The following is a 24,668-nucleotide window of genomic DNA, read 5'->3' as shown; positions in this document are numbered from 1 at the left end:
CAGGATATGGAAAGAGGTTTTGCAAGGGAGTGACCCAAGAATGTGGCTCTGACTGGGAATGGAGGGGGTGCTTTGGCAGTGCACGCCTCTATCCAAAGGCAGTGGCAGCAGATGAGGTCTGACCAGCACTCAAAGCCAGGTCCCACAGCTGCAGAGCACACAGGGATGAGACACCTCCAGCTATCGGCCTGAACATTACCCCAGCAGCCACATAACCCACAGGTGAGATTCCCCAGCTCCTCACTCCCAGTGTATGCCATTAACGTGGGACTGGGGAATAACCAGATCCCAACACAGCATTACAGACTGCATTGGGTTGGAAGGGACCTTTCAAGGTCAGATAGTCCAATACCCCTGCCATGGCAGAGACAGCTGCCACTTACTCAGAGCCCTGTCCAACCTGGCTTTGAACGTTTCCAGGGATGGGACAGCCACAGCTTCTCTGGGCAACCTCTGCCAGGGCCTTTCCACTCTCATAGGGAAAAATTTCTTCCCAATATCCCATGTAACCTTGCCCTCTGGCAGAAGGAAGCCATTCCACCTTGTCCTGTCGCTCCAGGCCCCTGTCCAAAGTCCCTCTCCAGCCCTCTGGAGCTACCTCAGGCACAGGGACGGGCCCCGAGGCGCAGCGCCCGGAGCACCCCGGCCCGGTGGTGCCACAGCCGGGGGCGCGGGGGCCGGGCCTTGGCGGCGGGGGTGGAGCCCAAACGCGGCGGAGCCCCGCCCCTCCTCCTGGCCCCGCCCTTCCTCCTGGCCCCGCCCCGCCGCCCGCAGCCGCCGCGGCCCGGCGCCCGCCCGTGTCCGTGTCCGTGTCCGTGTCCCTGTCCCTGTCCCTGTCCCTGTCCCTGTCCGTGGACGTGGACGATGGTGGCGGCCCGGGGCGCTGCCGCCCGCCGCGGAACGCTGCTGCTGCTGCTCACCGCCCTCGGATCCTTCCGTCTGCGCCTCGCCCGTGCCGGTGAGTACCTCTTCGTTCCCCCACTCCCGTGTCCGTGTCCTCTCCCTTCCCCCGCGGATGCTCGTGTCCTCCCTACGACGAACCCTGGTACGGCTGTCCCCCTCTTCTCCCTCATTATCTCCATCCCCACCAGGGATCAGCATCCGTGGGTGTTCATGTTCTTGGGTGGAGCAAGATAGGAGGTGCCCCCGCCACAAAGCCCCACGGGGGTTTCTCACGCCCCGCAGCGCTCCCCGGGGACGGGCATCGCCTCCCCGTCACTCTCCTGCCCGCTGCTGCAGGCAGGGGCCTGGCAGCGGATGGCAGCGCCGCAGGGCTGGTCCCCAGCAGCTATTAGAGGGGACTGGAGGGACCCACAGATGTGGATCCTGGAGTGGGGAAGGAGCACATTGTCATGGAAGCGGCCCTCATGAAGCACCTTTATTGGTAGGAAAAAATTACAACAACATCAAAAAACACCGCAACAGAGAAAAAAAAAAAGGGCGCTGCAGTGACCGAGCCATCCCGGGGAGCCGCCGGGGGTCGGGTGGAGGGAGCCCTGTTTGCCCACCTGCCTCATTGCCCCGGGAGCGGCCGCAGCATCGCCCCGGTACACCAGCGACGGTGACATTCCTGCTCTCCGCCGTGGCAGAAGGAATGGGTGGCCTTCGCACCCTCCCGTGCAGCACCGCCCTAAGGTGCCTTGCTGTCTGCTGAAGGGTTCTTTCGGGGCGTTCGGGTTTGATTTGTTTGAGTTTCGGGGTCTGGGTTAGGACATTTCCCTCCTGGGGCGTCTGGCACTGGACATGCTCCTTGTCCCCCGCTCTGTGCCCACTGCTGGGGTGGCATCGCGGGGCTGCGATGGGCACAAGCAGCGGCCCACAGCCCGGCCAGCGCCAGGCCCCGCTGCTGCCTGCGGGGAAGGCTGTGGCTGCCCGCCCCGGGGAGGTGCCGTGTCCCTGCCTGGGTACGGCCTGTCTCGGGCAGGTGTTTTCCGCCTGGCTGGCGCAGGAGCCGGGAAGGGCCTCCTGGCTCCCAGCATTGTTTGCGGATCCGATATTGTTTCCCTTCTCTGGCTCCCGGCAGGGCGGACGCCGGGCAGTCAGCCTGCTGTCAGCCAGGGCCCGTGGCCTCGCCGTGCTTCCGCGTGCTCTGAGGGGCAGCGGGAAGCTGCAATAATTTTTAAATCTCCCAGTGAATCAAAACATCTGTGCATTTCCACGTCGGAGGGTTGGAGGCAGAGGTGGGGATGCTCCTGCACTCCCCCTCTTCCCGCGAGGCAAGGCTGGGGTGCTCCAGCCAGAGGTACTGCTGACACAGGCTGAGATGGAAGGAAGGAGACCTGGGCGGCTCGGATGAGCCACCAGTGATCCAGCATAACCTCTTCTCCTCCTGAATTTAGGGGTTAGTGTGGGATCATCTGGCCTGGCAGGGCTGGTTGGGCTGGGTCCCTGAGGGGCTGCCGGGGTGGTTGTGCCATGGTGCTGTCAGGGCATGGTGACAGTTTCCCCTTCCCTTCCCCTCCCTTCCCAGCCCTAGGAGGATGCTGGAGGTGAGGTGAGCATGAGGGGGCCTGGCAGCACATCAGCAGCCTGTTCCAGTGCTGGGATATTGCATGCTCTAGGCTTATGTGGGGTTGGATTTTCAGTTCAACCTCTTTCTCCTGAGAGAAGCTGGGGATGGTATCTTTGCACTGTTCCCAACAGCAGCATCCCATTGCCAGGAGTTCAGGGTTGTATGGCATGTGGCAGTGGGGAGCTCCAGGTAGGTTTCTCCTGCGGACAGCTGAAGAAAATATCCTTGGGATGCTGGGTAGGTAAAGGAGTCTCTGTCCCAATCCTACCACCTTTCTCTAAGTGCAGTGGGGCACAGGAAGCATTGGCTCTTTCTTCTCACTTTATAATTGCCTTTCCTGGGCAGATGGGATCAAGCTTGGCTTTCTCTGGGGATGGGGCTGTGAGGTGGAGGTGGCAAGTCCAGGAGCAGCTCCTATTCTGCATATGCTGGTGAAACTGGCTCCTGGCAAGGAGGGAGCCAGGGTCCTTCACCATCATACCCATGTCCTCTTGCCTCTGCAGCTCCATCAAAGCTTCTTCAGATTGGAGTTGGCATCTCCTTCTCCTCCTCCTCCTCACTTTCCTTGGCTGGTGCTGTGACCCTGAGACCCTGCAGCAGATGCCATCTCCTGGGATGCAGCTGCACGTGGCTCAGTAATATCCTCATCTTGCTGTGAGCCTGATCCGAGCTGGAGGAAGGGCAGCAGTGCTTTGGAGGTGCTGCAGGTGGTTTAGGTTTGCTTGCTGCTCATCAGCTGGGCTTTTTTCTCCCACGTGTCTCTATGCATCACACCAGGCTTTGGGCAGAGGGCCTGCCTTGCTTCGTTTTCTGGCTTAATTTCTTGGAACATGAGTGACAGCCGTATTTCTCCCCACTTCTTAAGTAACTAGGTTGACAAATTTCATCTATTATTATCATTGTTATTATTGTAAACAACAAAAAAAAATTTTCCAAATGGGATGACAAGCTAGAATCCAATTTTTTCATAATCCTGAAGCCCCCTGCCACAGCCATCAGTTCACATCCCAGACATCTGGAGAAGATGCTCAGCAAAATCTGAGTTTTGTTTCCAGTCCAAGTGACCCATTTGGCCACGTTTGACCTGCTGGCTCTGCACTGCTGCTCCTTGTGCTGCTCTGCAGGGATATGGGTGGGAGCACAGATGCTGGTGTTGGCTGCCCCTGCTCTGCAGTGGTGCAGGTACTGCTCAAACTTCCCATCTGGGCATGGCTAAGCAGGAGCCATCCCCTGGGAAGTTCCCATGCTCAGCCTGTGGTGGGATTGTCCATCTCTTATCTTTTCCTCCTTGCCTGCTTGTCCATTGCTGCACTGGGGACAGGGTTGGGACACAGTGGGTGCAGTAGCCCCATGGACCCCCATGCTGGCCCCTGAAGCTGCGGCAGCTCCAAGCCACACTTGGGAGCAAAACATCGGGACTGGTTGTGCGCCTGTGGTGCTTGCAGGGGCCTGGCTGCCCTGCCGAGTGAAGGGAGTGATCTCAGCCCCGCAACATTCTCTGAGTCAGTGTGCAGGTAGCAGCCCCAGTTTTGTGTTGAGGCACGGGAAAGGTTGTGTGGGTCCCCCCTGGGAGTGGTGGCAGTGGTGGGCAGTGGTCCCACTCAGCCACCCCCATCCCTTCAAGCCTCCCATGGTGGGGTGTCCTCTGCCACACTGGTGCAGACCAAGTGTTTCTCCGTGCAGCAGCTGGGGTGCTGCCCATGTGGTTTTATTCTTGGAGGTAATGTCTCCACCGTGTTATCTGGGGTTACTTGTGCTCAGCTGGTTCCCACTGTGGGAAAGGAGCCCTTGTGGTCGTGAGGTGTGGAGGAGCTGGGATGTGCGGCACAGGCGTCTCACAGGGCTCCATGGAGCTGGTACACATGCCAGGGATATGGGCAGGGCTCCGTCTCCAGGCCTGAGGAGGGGAAATGGGTGGAAAGATGCCTGATAATTCCAATTGCAGAATCAGCATCAAGGAAGAGTTTATGGAAGAGATGGGGTGAAAATCCCTCATCCCTTTTGCTTTAGCTTTGTGGGGACTCACAAATCCATGTGCCCCCCAGCAATACCCAGCCGGTGCATGGAGAGCTGGACCTCAGGGTGGGGAGACTGGGATTCTGGAGCCAGGGGCCTGCTTGCACTGTGCAGGGTCAGGTCCTTCGGATCTGTCATTTCCTGGCAGCTCTGGTCCCCCACCCCAGGGATCCCTCAGTCCCCAGGGAGCCCAAGTCTTCCCCCAGCTCAGGGGAAGGTGCATCGATGTTTGCCTGAAATGTCTCTTCTGGGCCATGGGGGTATTAAGGGAGGTAATCGGCTTAGCCCTGCCGGGTGCTTCCGGGGGGGCACAGCATCAGGGGGTGACAGTGTGGTCAGGGCACTGGGGACACGGAGGTTGGTGGTGGATGCTGGAGACTAGAGGAGTGATGGGGCCTATCAGGGGTGGCAGGGGCAGGGGGAACAGAAGGGGTCACTGGATGGACAGCGTGCTGAGGACAGGAGAGGTGTGGTGATGCTGGAGACAGGAGGGCTGATAGCACAGTGGGGACTCCGGGAATGAGAAAGTTAATGGGGGCTGCTGCGGACAAGAGCTACGGGCATGTTGTGGACAGGATGGGTGGTTTGGTGCCCGGGGACAAGAAGGCTGATGGCATGGCCTCTCCCCATGTGCAAGGTGCTGGGTCCCTGGGCACAGGGTACAGAAGCTGCCATCAGTCCCATCCCTGCATTAAATCCATAAACACTGTGCCCTGGTGCTTGGTCCCCACCAAGAGCTCTGGGTCTGGTCCCTGAGGGGGGTAGTGGCTCCCCTGGACTGGCTGGCTCCAAAGCCCTTGGGCCTGGCCCCAATGCCACTGCCAGCACCTGAGGTATCTCCCTCCTGTGCCTGGGCATAACCCAGCACTGGTGCTGCTCCAAATGGCAGCTGCAGGCCTGTAATTAGCCACTTTGTGAGCTAACGAGAATTGCAACAGGAAGAAACTGGCCGTTAAGTGCCTGAGTGAGCTTTGAATTGGAGGAAGGAAACAGCCAGAGCAGGTCCTGGTCCCAGCCTTATCCTGCCCTGGAGCACCGTGGGCTGTAACCACCCATGCTAACACATGCACACTGTGGCACATGCTGGGGTACTTCCTGCACAGGTAGAGGATGGCAATGCTTTTGAGAGGTATTTGCTGTTTGACTGGGAACCTATTGCACTCGGTGGGTGACATGAGAGGTGACATGTCAACTGAGTGCTGTCAGGGACCCTGACTCATTGTGCAGGGGTTTCCTGGGCTCCTGGCCCCTGTTCCGTTCCTATAGAAAGGAGACTGTGGTGGGGGTGGAGACACTGGAGACCTGTACCTATCTGTGGAAGGTACAGGTCTCCAGTGCACCCACAGCACCCATGGCTGCTCTCTTGTAGGTGAGGAGCTGCTGTCCCTTGGGGACTTCATCATCTCTTACCTGTCAGAGAGAGTGAGAGGGCCCTAAATCAGAAGAGAGGGCAGCCTGGTGAGCTGCTGTAACGTGACCCATCCTGCCGCCATCATTCCTGGCTTCCTGGCTAGGAAGGAAAGGGTTTCCCTGAGCTAACTCTTCCTGTGCAGCATATACCGCAAAATCTCTGGGTCCAGCTCTTTTGGCACTGTCTGCAACCTTTATCAAGAGCCCTTGGATGCTGCATGCACCAGCACCCCTAGGATGCAGCTGTGCATCCCATGGACACCCAGTTTCTGTGTTGATGGGGCCTCTCGGTTTCTGAGCTCTGCCCCATGGGCACAATGGCCCTGCAGGTCTTTGTCGCTGGTGGTGGCTGAATCAGTGCGGGCATACCTGTGGGTGCAGCCCCAGCAGGGTGGGTGCTGCAGCCCCCACGTTTCTGCCCACCTCTGCTCTTGCATGTCTGCCAGCATGGTGGGTGCCCCCCCCCCCCGAGTGCCCTTGCCAGCCCTTGTTCCAAAGGCTGTTCTTCTGATGGCTGTTCCAGCAGCTATAAAAGTTGGCCCCTATTGCTCCAGCACTCGTGGGTGAGGAGCTGTGTCCCCAGGCATCTGTTTCAGGCTGATGGGCTGGTGGGAGCACCAGGGCTGGTGCCAGGCAATGACTAGACAAAGGGAACTGGACAGACAGACAGAATCCCCACCTTGAAGAATGCCACCTCTGACCTGCTGGAGGCATCAGCAAAATTTTGCTGGTGCCTCTTTCCCAAAGGCTGCAGGATGTCTCTGGTGATGGTGTGGGATGGCTTTGGCTTTGCTAAAGAGCATCTTGGCCCTGGTGGGTGTGTGGTGCTGCTACTCCAGATGGATATTTCCAGCCCAGTAGTGAGAGTGCGTGGGAGCCTCTGGCTGCTTTCAGATGACCAAGCTGCAGTGGCCCCTGGGCTGGCAGCTCCTTGGGTGCTGAGTTGTGGGGTGGGCTGCCCTCTCCCACCTCCCTGCCATCACACAGAGAGAGCTAACCCAGGGCTGTGGCTCTGCTGCAGCTCACCAGGCAAGGGTGTACCCATGGGGTGCTCTCCTGCTGATGGGTCAGTGCCCAGGAATGCCCTTAGGAGACAGCTGGACTCCACCCCCTTCCTTCCAGACTGCTCAGTGCTTCAGGTGGGTCTGTGGTGCCGGGGCTGCCCATCCCCTGTGATGCTGGCACAGCAAAGGTCCAGCACAGTGCTGTGATGCTCACTGGAGAGTTCTGGAGCACTTCAGGGGTGCAGGGAGGGGCCCCTCGATGGTGCTTGCTGTGCACCATAGCCCTGGCCACCAGCTGCTTCACTTGTGACGTGGTGCAAAACTTGCCCAGTAAGAAGGGAATTAAAGAGCCCAACCCCAGCCCCACCAGGCTCAGTGCATGTGCAAAGTTCGTTGGTATTTACTTGAGAAAAACCTGATAAACAAGACTTAAAGTGGGTGGTTCAGGCTGCAAAAAGCAGCCAGATGCACTGGGATGAGGTGGCATTGGTGGCAGCCTGGGGTCCCCAGCATGGGTGAGTGTGCATGAAGCAAAGCAAAGCCAGCAGCAGGTTCGGGCGGGTAGGCCTGGGGGAATGGCGTATGGCACCTGGTTTGCCTTTTGCTTTTTTTATTATTTCTTCTCTTCCTGAATATCTGAAGCCACTTGTGGCTGGAGACCCCCTGGCACAGCAGGGGCACAGGGGAGGATGCAGAGGTGCACATCCTGGGTGTGGCAGCCTCTGCAGGGCTGGAGTTGGGGCTGTCAGCATCCAGGGCTGTTGACGCTGGGATACCCCTCGCTGGCTTGATGCCTTCCTCACCGGCCACAGGCAAGGAGAGCCATGTTCTCTACACCTCCTGGCTCTGCCCAGTCTCTGCTGGGGTCTGGATTTGTGGTTTGCTGGAGCTGTTTCCAGCCATCCTGGTGCTATCTCCTGTTCCTACAGCCCTGCCAATCCAGCTGATTGGTTTGCACAGCAGGCAGGCTGCCAGGGCAAGGAACAGGGATTTTTCTGGCCCAGTTAAGGGCTTTGAGTAGTGATGATACAAAATTCCATTCCCTCAGCCTGCTGGAGATTGCCTGGTTCTGCCCCAGCCTGGAATCACAGGAGCAACTTGGGATTTTGGGGTGCTTGCAGATGGGGTCTCCTCTAGAGCAAGGACAGGCTCTGAGGAAACACTGATGGTTGGGAAGCAGTGTGTTTGGGGATGCCGAGGGCTTGGCATCTCCCCACCTCTGCAGGAACCTGGCTCAGCTCCTCCTGACCCTCCCTTTCCCCCTTGGCATTGAACATGGAGCAGGACAGGGCTCTGGAAGCCCATCATGATGGCTCAGGGCTGCAGCATGGGTGCCCACCACACCCTCTGTGCTGCCTGTAGCCCAGGGCTCTGGGCTGGTGGCCCCAAAGCAGCAGCAGCTGAGTGAGGATGGGGGTGGGAGGTGGGAGTGGGGGGAGTGGTGAGGATGAGGCCTTTTTCCATTGTTCCTGGGTGGGGCTGTGTCCCCATCAGTGGGACTGTCCGCTCGGTGGGAGCAGGGTGTAGTAGAGATGTTGCTGTGCAGGCATGGGGAATGCTCCCAGGGGTTCCCTACAGGTGTTCCCTGTCCCCAGCCTGTGGCACAAGGCTGCTGACACTGTTTCTTGGCCATGACAGAAACTTTGCTGGAGATCATCTCTGCCAGCTGGGCCAGACCTCAGCACCCAGCAGCCAAAGTCAGGACACAAGCACTGGTGGCCTCAGGGATGGGAGCTGGTGACATGTTGCGTCTGCCTGACCAAATCTGCTGAAGCACAAAGAAGCATTTCCAGCTGCTCCCTTACTGGTGGACTAGCACACACCGGTGCTGCTGCAGGACATGGGGCAGACTGGTGGCCATGGCTGTGCCACATGCTCCATCCCCAGCAGTGACGTGCCGTGACAAGCATTGCCACACTCCTGGTTTGCGGGCTCAGTGCTGCAGAGAGCCTGCTCCACTGTCTCTGGTGGGAGGGGGCTTGGCTGCTGCGTTTTCAGGGGCAGGAGCGCAGCAGTGACATGAGCAGCTGCTGGCAGTGGCACAGGGACTGCCTGAGAAGTGGTGCTAGCTGTGTCCAGGAGTGGGGCCCAGTCCCCATCCACCTGCTTCCTAGTGCAAGAGACAGCGGGGCAGGGGGATGCAGCTGGGTCAGGAAGCCCACCGAGTCGCAGCCACTGGCGGGGAGTCCATCCTGCAGTCACTCTATGTGTCACTTGTGGCTGGTGTGTGTCACCTCTGCTTGGTGTGTGTCACCCGTGGCTGGTGTGTACAGCATCCAGCCTGGCATTGTCACTGCAGCTGCTGGCAGTCACTATCACTGACTCCCTTCAGGAGACACATCCCTGGGCATGGGGCAGTGCAGGTGAGGTGCTGGGGTGCCTCAGCAACCCCTGCTCCTGCCTGCTGCTGGACAGCAGCACTGCCCCTACCCAGGGAAGCTCTGGACAGGGGGAAGTGAGACCTCGGGGGCTGAGGTCTGGTCATCATGCCAGCCTGCCTGCCTGATGCCTGCCCACCAGCCTGCCCTGGGCCTGCTCCAGAGTGCTCCTTCAGAGCCAGGAGCACTTTACAGAGCTGGGAGGTAGCCATGGCCAGTGCCAGCTGGCAGTGGAAGTACTGGGAGGGCAGGCTGCCGGCAGGGCCCTCAGCAGTTCCCACATTATCCGGCTGGAGGAGGAGGATGAGGAAGAAGAGGAGAAGGAATGACCTTGGAGTGGAGCTAACAGAGACCACACCACTGTAGGCCCTGCGGGGGCTGCTGCCGCTGCTGGGGCTCTGTCATGGCCTTGCTGTGGTCTTCCCTCAGCCTCAGGCAGCATGCAGGGGCCTGACATGGGAGTGAGACCTGCACCCTGTTCCCCAGACACCCCAATATCCCCCCTCAGCTGCCCATGTCCCACCAGGGGCCATGTCCTGCTGCCACAGAGGGGCCAGACCCGGTGGTCCTGGGCTGGCTGCTCTGTGCCCATGTGGCTATGCGGCCAGTGCCCAGTGGGCTCAGCCCATGCCCAGTGGGCTCTGCCAGCCCCCACTGTTGGCACTGGGGCTGGCAGCTGAGAGGGAGGCTGGGTGTTGGCGTTGCCAGGACCTTAAACATTTGCACCAGTGCTTGGCGCTAATTAATTATCCTCTTACGTTCACTTTTATCTCTCTATCTGCAGCAGTGACGCAGCGGGGGCAGTCCCTGCCTTTCTGGCCACACAAATGTCCTCCTCGGGTTTATTTTTGTTTCTTTTTCAACTGTATGTTTTGGCATGAGTATGGAAGAGCTGCTCCATCCAGTCTGTGACTGCCAGTGGCTCTATGCCCTGCCTGGGCACCCCTTCTCACAAGCACTCTCCTGGTCCTGAGTGCCACCCTGGGTGCCCAGCACAGCTCTCCCCAGGGTGAGTCCTTGGGGCTGGAGCTTTGTGCTCAGCTTTCCCCCATGGGTAACACATCCAGGGGCCTTGCTGCTCACATGACCATGTTTCCTCCTGGGCACAGGTCTTTTCCTGCTTACATGTGTGCTCAGCTCATGCCCACCTGCTGTCTGTCTGTCTGTACCAGCTGCTGTGTCCATGCACCTGCTGGCCTTGGGCTGGGGTCCTGCCTGCAGGGAGTCACCCGGCTCCTCCAGCACCGCAGCTCAGCCCAGGGTTGAGCTCGGTTTAAGGGGTTACCCCAGCTGTGCTGTTCTGGGCTCCCTGCCCACCTGCACAGGAGTTAAGCCCCATGGCAGGGCAGTGACAGCAACTGGAGCATCCTCCTCCTCTGAACAGCCCTGGCACATCTGGACAGCAGCGTCCCGGCTGTGCCGTGTCTGGTGCTGGCTGCACATTCCATATAATTCATTGCTTGCTCCTCTGGTGTGTACTGTCCTGCTGGCAGGCCATGCAGGGTTAGGGTCCTTGCAGGCCCCCAGCTGGACCCCAGCTTTGGTCCCTCTGCCCATCCCACTTGTGGCCAGGCCATGCTGGGCTGCACTGGTGCCAAGTGGGGACCATGGTTGGAGTGGGGGGATCCCAAACTCCCCAGATTCAACAGCAGCCCTGCAGGTACAGAGGCAAGACTGGGAGCTGCAGCAGGCATGCTGGCACTGGTAACAGGTGGGTGGCATGGTGGTGACATGGCCACAGCTGGGTGGAACTGGGACCCACATGCTATGCCAGCCCAAGTACCCTGCCTCGGGGTGAGTGTTCAGGAGGGGGGGCCCATGGCCAAAGTGTTGGGGAACCCACCTTTGCCTGCTCGAGCACTGGGCAGGTGGCACCAGCCCCCAGGAATGTGTGAGTGTGCAAGGGTGGGGCAGCATTGGGTCAGTGCAGTTTGACAGCCCCACAGGGTGGCAGCAGTCAGGGCTGCAGGTGCCCATGTGGCACCTGGGTGGTGGCACACAGAGGGCTCAGTCCCCATCACCTAGCATGGCAGTGAGGTGCCCACTCCCACCAGCAAAGGACTCTCACTGCTGGGCTTTGAGGTGGGCTCAGGGAGTGGCAAAGCCCCTGTGGGCTCAATCCACAGGCTGCCCACGCAGTGATGCCAGCTCACCAGTCACTGCCTGGTGACACATGGGGAGCTGTGAATTGCAGCCAGTGACAGCTGGGCAAGCACAGCTCATTCTTCAAACAGAGATAACAGCCTTCACTGGGATCCAGCCTGGGCTTTGTGTGCCCAGTTGCTGGACTCTGGCTCAGGGCTCTGCCACTCCTCACAAGGTGGCTCTGAGGGTCTTGTTGATGTCTGGCTCTGTGGGGTGACCCACACTGGGCTGACTTCCTCCACCAGTGATCAGCTTTTGGCAGCACCTCTTTGGGGAGGAATTGTTTCCATGAGCCTGTGGCACAGACAGGGGCCCCTACAGGTGTGTTTCCCACTGCCCCACGGGGCTGTGACATGTCCCCAGCCTGAGGCTGCACAGTGCCACGACCTCCTCCTGCCCCATTTTTTAAACAGGGAGGCCTTGAGAGTAACCCTGGGGAAGTGAAGCCAGGAGCCAAGTCCAATTTCTGTGCTCAGACATCTGATTATTAGTGCCCATTAAGCACTAATTGCCTCCCCAGCCACATGGCCAAGCCCCACACCATCTCCAGGGAGCAAACAGTCCAGCAAAAAACGCAGCTCCCATGGGCACAGTGGGCACTTTCCCCCACCCCAAGCGCACCCCCTGCAGACGGCTGTGCCTGGTGTGGGGATCAGCCAGCATTGAAATTGTGGTTGGTGCATTCTTGCCAGTGCCAGCCAAGGTGGGGAAGGTGATGACTTCCTCATGGAGTGCAGAGGGGAGTTGCCTGGGTACAGGCTGGAGGTTCTTAGCAGCTGCACCCTCCAGGGAGCAGTCTGATAGTGAAATACGGCCATGCAAAGGCAGGGAGTTGCATATCCCACTTGTGCCGCTTTGGGGTGATATCTTTCCTGCGCCCTTGCTGGGGGAGCAGAACTGTCATGATTCGTGCTCTGCCGGTTCTGTCCTGTTGAGGACTCTCAGCTGTGTACGGGGTGCTGCCCCCCTCGCCCCTGCTCTGCTGCAGGGCTGGGGATGCTCAGGACAGCCCCCACAGCTGTGGAGCCCCTCGCTGTGGAGTGCGCCGGGGCTGTCCGCAGTGTTGCTGTCCGCAGGCGCAGGGACGAGCACAGGGACGGGCACAGGATGGGCACAGGACGGGCACAGGATGGGCACAGGACGGGCACAGGATGGGCACAGGACGGGCACAGGATGGGCACAGGACGGGCACAGGATGGGCACAGGACGGGCACAGGATGGGCACAGGACGGGCACAGGATGGGCACAGGACGGGCACAGGATGGGCACAGGACGGGCACAGGATGGGCACAGGACGGGCACAGGATGGGCACAGGACGGGCACAGGATGGGCACAGGACGGGCACAGGATGGGCACAGGACGGGCACAGGATGGGCACAGGACGGGCACAGGATGGGCACAGGACGGGCACAGGATGGGCACAGGACGGGCACAGGATGGGCACAGGACGGGCACAGGATGGGCACAGGACGGGCACAGGATGGGCACAGGACGGGCACAGGATGGGCACAGGACGGGCACAGGATGGGCACAGGACGGGCACAGGATGGGCACAGGACGGGCACAGGATGGGCACAGGACGGGCACAGGATGGGCACAGGACGGGCACAGGATGGGCACAGGACGGGCACAGGATGGGCACAGGACGGGCACAGGATGGGCACAGGACGGGCACAGGATGGGCACAGGACGGGCACAGGATGGGCACAGGACGGGCACAGGATGGGCACAGGACGGGCACAGGATGGGCACAGGACGGGCACAGGATGGGCACAGGACGGGCACAGGATGGGCACAGGACGGGCACAGGATGGGCACAGGACGGGCACAGGATGGGCACAGGACGGGCACAGGATGGGCACAGGACGGGCACAGGATGGGCACAGGACGGGCACAGGATGGGCACAGGACGGGCACAGGATGGGCACAGGACGGGCACAGGACGGGCACAGGAGCGGGCACAGGACCGGCACAGGGACGGGCACAGGGACGGGCACAGGATGGGCACAGGCAGGACGGGCACAGGACGGGCAGGTGGCCGGTGCGGTGCTGGTGCCAGCGTGGCGGCGAGGGCTGGCAGGGACTGCTTGGGGTGCGTGGGCCGGTGCTGGGAGCCTGCTCCTGCTGTGATTCATTGCCAGCCTGGCCCTGTCCCAGTGCAGCCCCACAGTCCTGCTCCCTGCCTGCTGCTGCCTGCGGGAACACTGCGGGCATGGCTGTGCACAGCAGGGTGAGGGGCAGAGTACAGCAGCTGTGTGCCACACCCCCAGCCAGCTGTGCAACCCCATCCAGCTGTGCAACCCCATCCAGCTCTTCCTCCCACACAGTTGTGCCCAGCCCGAGTGCTGGGTGCACTGAAGGGCGCCTGGTTCCACACTGCCACCAGCTTGTGACGGAAAGACACTTGAGCTGCAGCAGGACCAACAGCGTCACCATCAAAGCCAGGACCCCAGTGTGCCCCCAGTAGCTCCCTGCCACAGGTGGTATCTGAGTTCTGGCCCTTTGTGTCACAGTTCCTGTCTCCAGCTCTGCACATGGTTTGCCACCATCATCTGGCCCAGGACTCAGCTTTGTTTAGGACACGGGGACTTTGTGTCCCCCCAGGGAGGGCCACCTCCTGGGGTGAAAGACCCAGCCATGATGACACTCCCATGGCACAATGGGCTGGTGAGGCTGGAGCCTGGGGCACTCATGCCTATACCCAGGGAGTGGAGACTGCCTGGGGCTGACATGGGCATGAGATGCCCCATGAAACTGCGAATGAGGTTTGGTATGCAGTTCAGTGCCAGGGAGGGCTGGCTCCCACTGCTTCCTGCAGGGAATGCCGAAGGGATGGGAGCCTGAGTGCTGGTACCAGCAATGCCACGCCCCACTGAGGCTTTGGGGGTGTTTGGTACTATCGATTTGACAGTCACCACACCAGCATCAGTCTGTGCTGGTTGGATTTCATCTCCCCATGCAGGGCAGGCAGCAGCAGGAGATCCTGGTGCTGCAGCACTCCCACATTGTGTCCCACAGGATGGTGGCACCCTGGGGCTGGGAGCCCTTGCGGGGTATGAGCACTGCATGCTCATCACTGCAACTGCCTTGTGCATGTGATGGAGTCACAGACTACCTCAAGTTGGAAGGGCCCCATGAAAATCATTGAGTCCAACTCCACAGTAATTAAGCTCATGGTTAATTCCAGGTGGTAATGGCTTTGTGGAGGCAAAGCGGGGTCTTGGGGCAGCTGTGGTGAAGCCCATTGATAGCCTGGAGCTGCAGCAGGAGCACCCGTGGGCAGCCCGGGGCAGCTGGGTCCCACTCGAAAAAGCCGTGAACAGACCTGGGGGTGTGTTTGACCCCTGACCTCCTCCTGAGCTGTTTTGTCCTGTCCCCACAGCAGCATCGTGTCCCCGGAGCCTGGACTGTGCCCTGCAGCGTCGGGAGTTCTGCCCGCCGGGGTCAGGTGCCTGTGGGCCCTGCCTGCCCCCCTTCCAGGAGGACGACCGCGGGCGCTGTGTCCAGAAGCAGCTCTCACCCAGTGGTAGGTGCACCCACCCTCCACCCCTCTGCCTGCACCTCTGCAGCTCTGGGAGGGTCTGTGCCTCAGGACAGCCCCCCACCCCAGCAGTACCCCATCCTCTTCTTTCCATGGCAGCTGTATCTCTGTGGGAACAGCTACTCTTCTCCCTCTCACCCCCTCACCTCAGCTGGGGCGTGGTTTTGGGCTGGCAACCCCATCCTGCTCTACATGCATCCTGCTCTGGTGATTTGCCCTGTCAGCACTGTGGGGAGCCTAGGACCTCCAAGGATAGGCAGCTTCTGGGGATCTCCAGGGTCTGCCTGGCTATTCCAGGGTTCAGGCTTTGCAGGAGCAGGGGAGCTACCTTCAGCACACAGAGCAGTGACTTATGCTGCCCATGGCCTCACCCATCCCAGCTCAGCTGGCTGAGCTGGTGCCAGTGGGATTTCAGTGCCTGATTCCCTTTGGTTTGAGACGTTAGCCTGTGGTTCAGGACTGCTGTTTCCTCCTTGGATGATGCCCAGCATCCATGCTGGGAGGGCTGGAGTCAGCTGTGACTGGCAGGACCACTCCCGGGCTGCACAGCGGGGCACGGAGGGCCATGCTGGGTGTTATTCCTGGCCCTGGCCCCGAGGGATCCAAGGCGCTGTGGCAGCCCAGGCAGCAGCCCACGGTCACCCATCGCACTGCCACTGCAATACTTGAAGGGTGCTCCCTGTGCCCCTGGTTCAGCTGCAAAGACAGTGCTGGGAGCCAGGCACAGGCGTTTTTTAGCGTGACGGTAAACTCTTCATGCAGCTTGGAAAGCTGTGGCAGAGCTATTTCTGTGTCCCCTTATGGGCTCATCTCGCAGGTGAGTTAAGACTATAATTATGGCTCCACACAATTATTTATTGCTATAAAGTGGAGTGGCCTCTGTGGATGGGGACAACCACGACTGGCCACACCCTCAGGCTGTTCCTGGTAGGTTCTGCTGGGGACTGCCTGGGTGCAAGGTACTCTGGAGCATCTCTGAGTCACCTCCTGGTGCAGAATGTATTGGTATCTGCCCCAGCCCACCCTTCTCTACCTGCTCTTCACTCCTGCTGCCCCCAAAAGCCTCCTGCTAAGGGGTTTCCAACTCCTGGGGAGCTCCTAAAACCATGCAGGGTGGCTTGTCCTATGCCAGGCAGGATGGACAAGCACTGGTCATTGAACCAGGGAAGCACCTCCCCCTGCATCTGAACTCCATGCAGACATGGAGAGGTCCTCTGAGTTTTAGGGGATTGCTTTGTGTTGTTGAGCATGTTCAGGGTCCTGTTGGGGTGCAGTTGGAGATATCCTTCACCCATGGCTCAGCCCAGGTGGGCACATGGAAGATGTCAGAACCCAGCACGCCTTCAGTGCAATTCCTCCTAGCAGGAGAATTACCCTGTAAATCAGAGTGGAGACCACCAAAGCAGGACCTTTTGGCTGAAATGAGAGGGATGGCTGGGGGGATAAGAGGGGATGGCACAGGAATAGTGTCTAGACTTGGTGTTTGACAGCAGTCAGTGCCCCTGCCATGGGCTCTTCATCCACTGGCATTGAATGGCTTTAGCAGTTGTTTATAGTTCATTTTTTAATGTGAAGTCTTGAGAGCAAATTCCCCTCTCACAAGGGCTGCACATGCACTGGCATCTCCATAGCAACTCAGCTCCTTTCTGAAGGATGTGGCCACAGTTGCATTCTTACACAGAGAGATGCAGGACCATGGTGCCATCCTCTAAGGACCCACCATGGGAGAATGGTGACACCAAAGTCTCTCCCAGTCCCATCCTATTGTCCCAAGCAATGCCACTAGCTTGTGGCAGCAAAAGTGTGGGGACTGTGTTAAATAAAAAAGGGGGATCCCCTCCCAAATTCTCTGTTTTAGCATTCTGAGGATGCCCAGCTCCTCTTGGCAGGGAGGCACCATTTCTTTTTCCATGGGGGCTTTCTTTCTGGTCCTGCCTGTACCTTTGTCTGGTAGCAGCACTGGAGAGGGCTGTGATGATGAAGAGGGGCTGTGGTAGCTGCATTTAGGGGGAGATGCAAGGCAAACAGGGGATTGCTGTAGCCCAAGGATGCCTCAGCCTTTAAAGGGGATACCCATGCAGCCCTTTTGCTATGTAGGCTGATCCTTTAAAGGGTTACACATCCTTGAGCCACTTGTGACTGCTGGTGACGCCAATCCTGGGATCCTGACACTGTGCCATCCCCACAGCTCCTGGCAGGAGCCAGGGATCCTCTCCCAAAAGCAGCTTTTTGAGGTGAAAAGCACCATTTGGGGTCTCAGGAGGGCATGTGAGTGTTCCTGCCATGATGTGCTCTCAGCATATCTGGCACAGCATCAGCACAGAGGTGAGATGGGATGCGTGGAATCTGGGTACACTGCATCCCACAGCTGGCTGGCTGCACCTGGCCGCTGCTGTCTTGCACAGGGCTTTGAGCTCCCCAAAATCCCACGTGCTCCATGGTGCTGCATGTGTCTGTGCTGTGATGGGTTTTATCAGTAGGTCTTATCCCTGCTTCTGCTTGACCAGCATGGAGCCCCACTGGGCTGCAGGAAGCACTTTGGGAAAAGGGGGAAAAGGGACCTCAGCTCACAGACATGGGTGTTCCTCCTTCCCTGCTCACTGTGCTGCCAGCATCAAAGAGGACATCAGCCATCCTGGGGCAGGACTATAGAAATTAGTGGATTTATAAGAATTTTGTGCCCTCCTGTGGACACTGTCAGTTACAGGTTTCCTCAGCCCAGGGCAGAAGCCTCACGTGTCTCTCCTTGGTCCCTGTTTCCCCAAACTGTCAGGGTACGTGTGTGTCCCAGGGTTGAGCCCTGAGAAGGTGGAAGCCCTGAGGAGAGGCCAGGGGCAGAGCAGAGGGGCTGGGGGGCTGTGTGCCAGCCTGGCCATGCCATCCTGCTGCAGCACTGGTGGCAGCTACCATGAGGGGGCCCCCGTACCCTGCACAAGCCCTGCCTGCACCCCTGAGTGCCCCTCTACATGTCCTGCGTGCCCTGTGTGCCCTCCCTGGACACTGTTCCTCCCCAGCATCTCTGCTTCTGCTCCTGGGGCAGTCAGGCAGGAACTGGGGCTCACCCCGGCCCCTTATTCCCTGGAGCAGCTCAGGGCCAGCATCTCACACACCCACAGTGCCGGGAGGACCCAGCCCTCAGTGCCCTCAAATGTGTAGTGGAAACTGTGCCATCACTGGGGGATGCCACTCAGAATGGGAGGTGGGCAGCTTTTAGCCACTTGAAGAGAATTTGGTGATAAAGCTGGTTAGTGCAGGTAAGCGGCACAACCCAGGCGCTGCAGCAACGCCGGGACCCCCAACGCTGCCTCAGTTTCCAAGGTGCCACTTCACACACTCCCAGAGTGCGAGACTGAGGGACCTGGCAGCTGCTCGGGGTGCTTTTTCAACTTTATTTTCCTTTTTCCAGCCACATCACATCCAACACCAGCGCAGCCTGGTGGTGGCACACGTGAGATGGACAGGGTTGTCTCCTATGAAGACAGACCTTTCCCAGAGTGCAGAGGCAAGGTGGACCCAAATGTCCCCATGCCAGGCATTAGCATGTCCCTGACACAGGGCTATCCCAATCCTGGGCACCAGGATGTCCCCCTGTGGCACAGGGCTGTCACACTGGGTCCCATGCTAACTCCCTTGCCCGCTGGGAGACCTTGGCCCCGTGCTGGCGCCTTGTCACCATGGCACTCACCTGTTGGGCACAGCACTGGCACAGCCCCAACCTGGCACCACTTGACTATGATGCTGCTCTGGGATGCAAATAACAGGGTGCAAAGAGCCAGGGAAACCCAGGGCTCTAGCCAAGGGCTGGGGGCAGTGGGGACACCACGGCATGGAGGATGTAGGGACAGTGACTTTTGGTGCTTTTGTTTAAAGCAAGAGTGTCCCCCTTTTAAGTTGTTTTTTGGCTCATGTGGCTCTGAGTCATGGAGGAGCAAGGTGGCAGTTGTGCACAGCTCCAGAGGGAATCGGGGTTTATTTCCAAGCATTGGATGTGAGGACAGATTCCAGAGATGTAATTCTTATAACCTTGAATTATCTGGCAGTATCACCTTGCCTTAGTATGTCTAGGTTTAGGCTCCAGGGCTTCTCTGAGGGGACACTCTGAGTGTGGGCAAAGGAAACAGGGATAGGATGGGGATTGAGAAGGTGTCAGGGATGTCTACTGCCTTTGAAGTTGAGTTTAATCCTGTTAAAAGCAGTGGTGAGTGTCAGAGCTGAACTCTGCTTGATGAGCCTCAGAAGAGCGACTCCACTCTTGCTGCAATGCTGTCACCCCAGGCCAGAGTGGGAGTCCTGCCTGTGCCTGATGCTGCAAGAGCCCCCTGAGGGGCAGATGTCCCTGGTGGGCACTGTTCTGGGGCATGGGCTTGGACAGCTACCTGTGAGATGCTACTGGGAGCAGCCCCTGGGGGTACATCCCTCACTGATGGAGCTCTCAAAGGAGCTGCATCCCACCAGGTGCTGGGCAGGAACCAACCCCTCTGCTGGAGCAAGGACTCCCATGCTCTGCTGAACAGCCAAGATGAGCCCGTGCTTCAGCCACTCTGGTCTATAAAGGACAATTTGGGGTGAAAAACAGTGTTTGGAGTGAAACCAGGTGTCCCCTGACTGTAACTCACTGTGCTGAAGCTACCCCTCACCCCTGAGGCAGCCACACAGCTGGGGAGTATCTGTCCTGGTCCAGCTCCCATCCCTCCTTACTTGGAGCTGCTGTGTGACTCCAGGGGCAGGGACACAGGGCAGGTCCTGCACACCAGGTGCTGGCACCCTGCCCTCTCTCACAGAGTCTGCAGGACCTGCTGCCTCTGGCACGAGAGCAGATGCTGTTGCTCCTGATCCTCCAGCATTTGTGGGGTGAAAATCCCACTGAACGCGGCAAGGACACCCATGGGTCCGGGGCCCAGCTTTCGGAGAGCAGCATCTGAGGGGCAGATCAGATGTCCCAGACTGATGTCTCAGACTGAACACCACCCGTGTTTGCTGGAGCTGGGACAGGAGCCCCTTCTTGGGGGTACTGGTCTAGCCCTGGGGGTGGGCACACACCTGCACCCCCCAGTGCCCATCTCACACCTGTTCTCCTGCAGGACGGACCTCTGTTCCCAGCTTGGAGGCAGAAATCGATTTTCTCGCGGATGTGCTGGCCAGGCAGGAGGCTCCTCGCCACCACCCACTAGAGGATGGCAGACCCAAGAGTAAGTGCTCATCCCTGTTCCCAGCGGTGCCAGGGACCCCATGGCAGCCAGACCCTGCACCCCAGAAAGGTTTGCCCTCTGGAGCTGCCTGGGCACCGCTCACCACTGCTCTGTCTTCTCCCGCAGCCACCCTGGTGCCCAGCGGTGGCAGACAGCATGTGGCCAGTGGGCTGAGAGAGGGGCATCTGCATCTGCAGCAGGGTCCCGCTGGCACCATGGCAGCCACCACCCTTCCTACCACTGCCACAGTCCAGAAGTACCCGGTGGAGGCGTCCCCCATCCCTGAAAATGACAACATGGTGCTCGGTGAGACCCTGGGACTCAGAGGAAGGGGTTTCACACCCTCACCAGGGAAGCATGGGCTGGTGTCACCATGCTGCCAGCTCACCTGCTGCCCCTTGCTGTCCTCTCCACCTGTGCAGGGCTGATCGTGGTGTGCACAGTGGCCGGGATCTCGGCGCTGATTGTGGCGGCCATCTGCTGGTACAGGTGAGTTGGGGCTGCTGATAGTCCCCCAGTGACCCTGCGCCCAGGGCAGTGTGTTCCCATGCTTCCCAGGCATGAGGGGTTGGAAGAGAGGCAGTAGTCCTCCCGAGGTGTCCATCAGCTGGCTGGGGCAGGAGGACAGTAGTGAGACACCTTCGTGCCAGATGCAGGCTCTGGGAGCGGGTGGCACGTGGTGTGGGCATCACTGTGGCACTGGGTGCTGGCACTGCCAGCACATTGGTGCCCTGTGCGCAGGCCCCGTGGGATGGAGATGGCTGTGCCTGTCGTGGTTGCCATCACAGGGAACAGGGCTGACCCTCCAAGGGTCACTGGCTCCTGAATGGAGTCGTCTGCTCCTATGGCTCCCCACATCCTCTAGGATGAGCTAGAGAAGTCGTTGTGCCCACAGTGGGCACTGGTGAGGCATCTCAAATCCTGGGTTCAGTTTTGGGCCCCTCATGGCAGGAAAGATATTGAGGGGCAAGAGCATGTCCAAAGAAGGGAATGGAACTGGTGAAGGGTCTGGAGCACAAGTCTTATGAGGAGCAGCTGAGTGAGCTGGGAGGGCTCAGCCTGGAGAAAAGGGGACAATTGTGCTCTGCACAACTCCCTGACAGGAGGGAGCAGCCAGGGGAGGGTCAGGCTCTGCTCCCAGGGAACAAGGGACAGGATGTGAGGAAATGCCCTCAAATTGTCTCAGGGGAGACAGTTTGGATATTAGGGAAGTTTCATATAAAGGGAGGTCAGGCATTAGGCATTAGGAAGGGCTGCCCAGGGAGGTGTTGGAGTCATCATCCCGGAAAGTGTTGAAAAAACACATGGATGTGGCACCTGGGGACGTGGTTTAGTTGTGGGCTTTGGCAGTGCTGGGTTAATGGTTGGGCTTGATCTTAGAAAACTTTTCCAACCTTACTGATTCCCTGATTCCAATGCCCCTCCCTGGCAGGCTGCAGAAGGAGGTCAGGCTGGCACAGAAAGCAGACTACTCAGCCCAGCGAGTAGCCAGCCCCCTGCCTTACGACAAGATCTCGGTAAGGTGTCCGTGTCCCTCCCTGTGGGGTGTTTGCCACTCGGGCCTCAGTGCTCTGCTGGAGGGATTCCCTCACCGTGGAGGCCCTCCACCACCCAGGCTGGGGCCCATCAAAGCCCAGTCTCCACAGCTGTTCCTGCTCTCTCCACAGCCTGGGGACAAGACGCTGGCTCAGAGTGCCCAAATGTACCACTACCAGCACCAAAAGCAGCAGATGCTCTCCCTGGAGAAGTAAGCAGCCTGGTAGCAAACAGCGTGTCCTGCCATTAACTGGGATGGTCCTGATCATCCCACTGGGCTTCACCTCCTCTCTACATCTTCTTCCCCCCAGGCATAAAGAGGAGCCCAAGCTGCCGGACTCAGCATCATCTGATGAGGAGAATGAGGATGGAGACTTCACCGTGTATGAGTGCCCTGGGCTGGCTCCGGTATGTGGGTGCAGGAGAGCCAGGGGTCCCTGTGCATGTGGGAGTGTCCAACATGTGCGTGGGACGTGCACTTCTGTGTGAGGAGCCTTTTCTACGTGTTCTTCATCAAACTTGGAGGTGGTCCAGCCTTTGCCCCTCTGCTCCCCCGATGTCCCTAGCCAGCTCCCACTGAAGCTCTCCAGTGGGCAGGAATGCATGTCCTGGCACAAGGCTTTCCTTGGGAGCAGATAACTAGAGCAGCCCTTGGCACACCTGAGCCACCATCCCTTTGGCTGCTGGGTACGGAGCTGGGGGGGCTCGTCCTTGTGCCATCCCAACGCCTGGAGCGCAGACATGTGACCCCTCACAGCCAGAGAGGGTAGGGTGTTCTTGGCTAGCGGGGGACTTCGGGGAAGGGCAGCTCATAACAGCCCTGGGTACAAAGAGCACAAAGGGACGAAGAGGAGCCTTTTACATGGTAATAGCTGCGGAGTGCGGCCATCAGGGCCCAGATCGAGGGTCATCAGTGGGTCTTTACAGGCCCATTAAAGGGCACTTGATCGCAGGCAGGCAGTCTGGGCAGGGCACCCCATTTCTGCCAGCCGTGCTGAGGGGCCCATCCTGCGATCCCCAGTCTGAGTGAGAAATTCTGTTCCTGCCAGCCAGACTGGGAGTGCTATCGTGGGGTCCCCAGCCCAGCTGTGGGGTCCCATCCCACCCAAGACCTTGGATTTTACACATCACCCCACCTCATTCCCTCCTGTCAGGGAGGCAGCTCCTTTCCAGGGTGATGGGAGTCCTGGTGTTTGTCATCCATTGCAGCCCACTCGGTCGCCCCCTTTCCCCTCCTCCCTCCTACCTGCCGGGCTGGGGTTCAGACCCAAACCCCTTGGGATGGGGCAGCTGAATCCCAACCTACTTTCTGACCTCCTGCCTTTTCTTTTCCCCCATCCCTCTCCCACCGCCACGGCAGACTGGAGAAATGGAAGTGAGAAACCCGCTGTTTGACGACTCCTCCTTACACCCCTCCGACCCCAAGTCGCACCAGTAACCACCCCGAGCTTGCTGCAGACTGTGCCCGCGGCCGTGCCCAGCGGGGTGGCCGTGCCGGGGGAGCACCCACAGCTGGGCCGAGGGACCTGCCAGACTGTTCCACGCCTGCCCAATAAACACCCACTAACAGCTATGGAGGGGGGGATCGCCCCCTTTTCCAGCGTCCTTGTCCTCTTTGCTGCTGTGATCGCGTCCCTGCATTGCCGTTTGCTCACAGCTCTCGCGGGCGCAGGGGGGCAGCTGCTTTGGCACAGAAATCGGTAGGGGAAGGAGGGGAGGGCTGTGGCACTGTCCCTTTGTAGTTGGCTTTGAGGAGGGGGCTGCTGCCCTAGCTGAAGCTAGGCTCATGCGTAGCAGCTAGGAGGGAGCCAGAGAGAGGGGCAGAAAGCAGGAGAGAGCCAGGAGGGCTGGGCATGCTCATGCCTGGCATCAGGGCTGCCAGCCTGCCCAGAGCCCCTCTGCCAGGGATGGGGCCTTTTCCTGGAGCAGGTGGCAACACTAAGGGCTTCAGTGCCCATTCTGCCTCCTGCACCCCAGCCTGGGCAGCTCCTGGCAGCAGGACAGTGCTCTGGGAGCCAGTGGCAGGAGCAGGAGCAGCACAAGCAGGCACCGGCATCACTCCCCAGGTTGCTCCTTCAGATGCTGCCCTGTGCTCTGACCCCTTTAGGAGTGCTGGGCTTCAGGACAGTCCCAGTGCCACTGGCCCACATCAGTCTGTGCTGGCAGAGGATGGGCTCTCTCTTATCACAGGCCTCAGTGGGGTAAAAGCTCAGAAAAAGTGTTCAAGGTTTTGTTTTTAAGCTTATGTGGCTGTGGGGGAGGAAGGAACAGGACTGGAGGGAGCTGGGGTGGCTTGAGAGGGGTAGCCAAGGCATGGGGGCTTTGCTGTGCTGCTTCAAACCCCACAGAGCCCATGCCCTGGCAGCATCCATGTGGAGCCTGGCACTGTGCATTCTCTGAGCATCCCTCTGTGGCAGATGACAGTCTCCAAAGCTCCATCCTAGGCACCTTTCAGGCCGCAGACTCCCTGCATCCCTTTGTTGCCTGCATCCAGCCTCACCAACATGTTCTTGCTTGGAGCCCAGTGCTGCTCCTCAAACCCTCCCGGGTGCATAGGCCATGAACCCCTCCAGTGGAAGGCCCAGAACAGGGTTTGGATTACTTTGCACACGTGTGGCTTCATGTCCAGACCCTGTTGTGGACTGTCACGGCCACAGGTCACCGGTTATGCTCCCTGGAGCCATTGCACACTCAGACAGGCATGGGCAGGGCAGGTAGCAGTGGCAGGGATGTGCTGGTGAGTGGTGGTGGCTTGGGACCGTCCCTGTCCCTGGCGGGGTGGCTGACAGAGGCCATCACTGCACAGATTCTGTCCCCATGTCCTGTACTCCCCCTCCCCTGGGCTGCTGCCACTCTTCCCACACCTCTCGTTGTTGTTGTATGAATTGTAGTTCTTTTAAAAGGAGATTTTATTAAACGACCATGTTTGAGACCCA

At 59.2% G+C, this 24,668-nt stretch overlaps 1 protein-coding gene across 3 annotated transcripts; it reads left to right on the top strand.

Moving 5' to 3' along the window:
- Window positions 1-763: 763 nt before the first annotated feature.
- On the top strand, window positions 764-24,668 carry NPDC1 (neural proliferation, differentiation and control 1). 3 transcript variants are annotated; one of them, XM_041475139.1, is made up of 9 exons: window positions 764-958; window positions 14,849-14,992; window positions 20,089-20,196; window positions 20,323-20,502; window positions 20,619-20,685; window positions 21,629-21,713; window positions 21,864-21,943; window positions 22,044-22,140; window positions 23,093-24,668. In XM_041475139.1, the coding sequence occupies exons 1-9, from the start codon at window positions 865-867 to the stop codon at window positions 23,168-23,170; spliced, it is 933 nt and encodes a 310-aa protein (XP_041331073.1). In that variant the 5' UTR covers window positions 764-864; the 3' UTR covers window positions 23,171-24,668. The 3 variants fall into 3 exon arrangements, with proteins under 3 accessions (XP_041331073.1, XP_041331072.1, XP_041331070.1); XM_041475138.1 differs by having other exon boundaries at window positions 14,852-14,992; window positions 21,629-21,943; XM_041475136.1 differs by having other exon boundaries at window positions 21,629-21,943.

Source organism: Pyrgilauda ruficollis, unplaced genomic scaffold (genome assembly GCF_017590135.1).
Source record: "Pyrgilauda ruficollis isolate IOZ18807 unplaced genomic scaffold, ASM1759013v1 scaffold34, whole genome shotgun sequence".
Taxonomy (NCBI): domain Eukaryota; kingdom Metazoa; phylum Chordata; class Aves; order Passeriformes; family Passeridae; genus Pyrgilauda; species Pyrgilauda ruficollis.
This window is presented reverse-complemented; position numbering and strand designations above follow the sequence as displayed.